Genomic DNA, 3,953 nt, shown 5'->3' on the forward strand with positions numbered 1-3,953 from the left:
GGCGAGATGTATGCTTTTCATCTGTAAAGCAGAAAGAGGGCAGACTGTGAACAGGAGGGCCAAAAAGAGCCAAGAACACAGGTGCCTTAGTCAAATCGGTTTCAGAAAGGAGCAGGTATGCACATGGAGGACTGATAAATCAATTTCATTAAAATTATCTTTGGCCACATGACCCTTGGTGAGTCTTTTTATGTGGTCAGGAATAAGCACACTCCAATTTGAATTCCATTGGCAAGGTGAAGTCATGTATTCAAACTAATTTAGCCATAGATAAGTCAAATAAACCAAGAAAAAATAAATGATTTTGAGGATACAGCTGAGCTCAGACTGCCATTCCCATAAATGAATTCATTAGTTAGGTTACTGTTCTCAAACGTGGTCCACTGTAATCATCCGGAGAGCTTTAAAAATCCTGATGCCTGGATCTCTCTCCCTCAGAGTTTCTGACTGAATTGGTATGAGGTGCCTAGGCATTGAGATGTTAAAAACTCCCTAGATGATTACAATGAACAGCCAAGTTTGAGAATCACTATTTTAGGCAACTTACAATCCAGCAAGGAAAACAAGGGCTACTGAGGTACCCTGAGGATAAAATGTATCAATGATTTTAGGTTTTTCTCCTCAAAATTGAGAGTTGTGGAAACGATTAAATAGATGTTGAACTTGGATGGCAGAGAAACTAACTGAAGGTCATAGAAAAAATTACTTTTAAAGAATTACAGAAATTGATAAAATAATCTAGAAATATGTTGTTGTTCATTGCTGTTGACTTGATTCTCACTCACGGGGAACCTATAAACGCAAAATTGTATGAGGAGTAGAACTGCTCCATAGGGTTTTCAAAATTTATGGACAAAATTTGGCAGAATCTTACAGGTAATTTTATTTCTATGTCATTTTTCACTTTATTGATGTTGAGATTCAAATCCTAGCTTCATACACAACTTCACTGCACCTCTTTTCCTTTACCAATAATGGGGTACTTAAATATTCAGCTTACTTAGTGGTAAATATCTACCATAGTTAATGTTCTCACTGATACATTTAACTCCTCATATAGTTTCTTCTGATTTTGGTTTAATAAGCACATTGGAACTACTATAAATCCTGAGGTTTTATAAGAGCAGTAAAAGAAAAAACTTACGTGTTGCCATTGTAAGCTATCTATACATATATGATGAATTATAAATAAATCTCTTCTCCTACCACCATCTTTCAGTGAAGAAGAAGAAGGTGATCTACTTTACTATTACATTATATGGTAGCATTACAGTTATCCTCAATAAGGGTTCAAATCATAACTTCAGAGTTGAAATTGAAATAAAAGACTTTGTGATACCAAAATTGAGTACATTTAAGTAACATATGCATTAAAAATCCAGTTGCCTTCGAGTAGATTCTGAATCATGGTGACCCCATGTGTATCAGAGTAGAACTCCATAGGGCGTTTAATGGCTGATTTTTTGAGAGTGGAAATCTGGCCTTTTTTTCAAGGCATCTCTGGGTGGATTCCAGCCTCCAACCTTTTGCTTATCTGTTGGGTACGTTAACCATTTGCATCACCTAGGGACTCCCATCATACGTATATATGCAAAGAAAAGATAGTGGCAGCAAAAACACTGAACTGTTACCAGTGGTTGTGTAAAGTGGTTTATTTTAGATAATATTTAATTTGTTTTAACCAAGATCATTTCTTATTTTCTAAAATTAGAAAGAAAAATAACTTTTAAGAAGATCATTCTGAAAGTAAAAGACCCTCTTTCCTGGGGAAAGAATGGCAGGTAAAAGCTAAGGTGCACTTTTTATCCATCTGATGACATAATTCAAGGTTGACAAGACATCAGTGGTGGTCTTCCTTCAACACTGGCAGGGGCCATGAGAGTTAACATTTTTATTCTTCAACTGCAGCAACATCCACTGGAATAAATGGCTGCTGGTAATATCACTTATGTCACTGAATTCATTCTCAAAGGAATTACAGACCGGCCAGAACTCCAGGCCCCATGTTTTGTGATATTTTTAGTCATCTCTCTGGTCACAGTTCTGGGGACCATTGGATTGATTATCTTAATCAGGATTGACACTCGACTCCACACACCTCTGTACTATTTCCTCAGTCACCCGGCCTTTGTAGACCTTTGTTACTCCTCTGCCATTACCCGGAAGATGACGGTGAACTTTGTTGTGGAACATGACACTATTCCTTTGCATGCTTGTGCAGCACACCTGGGCTGCTTTCTTACCTTCATGAGCACCGAGTGTTTCCTTTTAGCCTCTATGGCGTATGATCGCTATGTAGCCATCTGTAGTCCTCTGCATTATTCACTACTGATGTCAGAAAGAGTCTGCATTCAATTAGTGACCGTTCCATATATATATAGCTTTCTAGTCGCCCTCTTCCATACCATTGTCACCTTCCGTCTAACTTATTGTGGCCCCAATGTAATTAACCATTTCTACTGCGATGACCTTCCCCTCTTAGATCTGTCCTGTTCAGACACACACGTGAAGGGAATTCTGACCTTTGCTTTTGCTGGCTTTGATACGATCTGTTCCTCTTCGATTGTACTCATCTCTTACATCTTTATCATTTCCGCCATCTTAAGGATTCGCTCCACCCAGGGGCGACGCAAGGCCATCTCCACCTGTGGTTCCCATATGGTGGCTGTCACAATTTTCTATGGCACACTAATCTTTATGGGCCTACAGCCTAAATCAAACCACTCCCTGGACACAGACAAAATGGCTTCCGTCTTTTACATGGTGGTGATCTCCATGTTGAACCCTCTCATCTATAGTCCAAGGAACAAGGAGGTAAAAGAAGCCTCGAAGAAAGCCTGCAATAAAGGTTGTGAAGCTTTAAAGATGTTGCAATTAGGAAAATAATTACAAAAATACTTTGTTAACTGAAAGTAGGGAAAGAAGTCTCTTGCTTATATTTCTTATAATTCTTTCCTGACTTTAAATGTGACTGTTATTTCCACAGACATTGTCATTTGTTGGAGTATCGGAGCCACACTTGGAAAGTCAGTATGTTTTAGATTCCTGTTCAGGCAACCAAGGCATTTACAGACTACTAAAATTGTGTTCAAATACAAACAGACATGCACACGAATACACACAAATGTATCCCAAGCAAAAGCAGCAGCGTGTTTTTGTTAGCACTTGGGGCTCAGAAATAAGACTCTAAATAAAATAACTGGAAGAATATGGTTCAAAAGAAACTGTATTTTTAAATGAGTAAGTTCAGTGTATTTGCATATTTTTTTTAACTTAGAAATAATCTGCACTTATTCAATCATCCTTGTAGGATCATTACATGTATTTAAAAACTAGTTATTTGATATGCTTTTATTATTTTGACATTCCAGAAAAAGTGATTAAAAATTAATGATTTAATATTATCCTACTATTTAACCATTTTAGAAGGTGATATTGCTTGGCTGCTAACCCAGTTGCTGGCAGTTTAAACCCACCCAGAAGCTCCAAGGGATCTGCTTCTATAAAGATTACCACCTAGGAAACCTTATGGGACTGTTCTACTTATTCTCACAGGGCTGCTATGAATTGAAATCGATTTGGCAGTACTAACAACAATGTGCTCAAGAGTAATAACGATTACGAGGATGGCACAGGACCAGGACTGGGCAGTGCTTCCTTCTGTTGTACACAGGGTAGGTATGAGTCGGAACCAACATGATAGCACCTAAGAACAACAACGAGTTTTATCTGAGCAGTTACTCTATATGCATACGGGGAGACCAATCTGATTCCAGAAAAAAGTAAATGGCTCAAAGTAAGCTAGGTAGGATGAGGCTTACAAAGAGAAGAGGAGGGAAAATATAAAATATCAACAATTGGCTAATCTCAACATGATTCTTCTTTGTTCTTTGTTCTCCTTTTACTGAGATAGGCTTAACAGGTCTCTGGCCCACCACCCAGCCATACCTTTT

General features: G+C 38.1%; 1 protein-coding gene across 1 annotated transcript; it reads left to right on the forward strand.

Annotated features, from left to right (window-relative positions):
- Positions 1–1,926: 1,926 nt before the first annotated feature.
- Positions 1,927–2,996, forward strand: LOC101355309 (olfactory receptor 1038-like). Its single transcript, XM_004389234.2, has one exon. It carries the CDS (start codon positions 1,927–1,929, stop codon positions 2,884–2,886), a length of 960 nt encoding a protein of 319 aa, XP_004389291.1. The 3' UTR covers positions 2,887–2,996.
- Positions 2,997–3,953: the final 957 nt, after the last annotated feature.

Source organism: Trichechus manatus, unplaced genomic scaffold (genome assembly GCF_000243295.1).
Source record: "Trichechus manatus latirostris isolate Lorelei unplaced genomic scaffold, TriManLat1.0 scaffold00236, whole genome shotgun sequence".
NCBI classification, from domain to species: Eukaryota; Metazoa; Chordata; class Mammalia; order Sirenia; family Trichechidae; genus Trichechus; species Trichechus manatus.

Excerpts from the sequence above, each read along its gene's own strand:
- LOC101355309 (XM_004389234.2), top strand. The coding sequence starts at position 1,927 with ATGGCTGCTGGTAATATCACTTATGTCACTGAATTCATTCTCAAAGGA.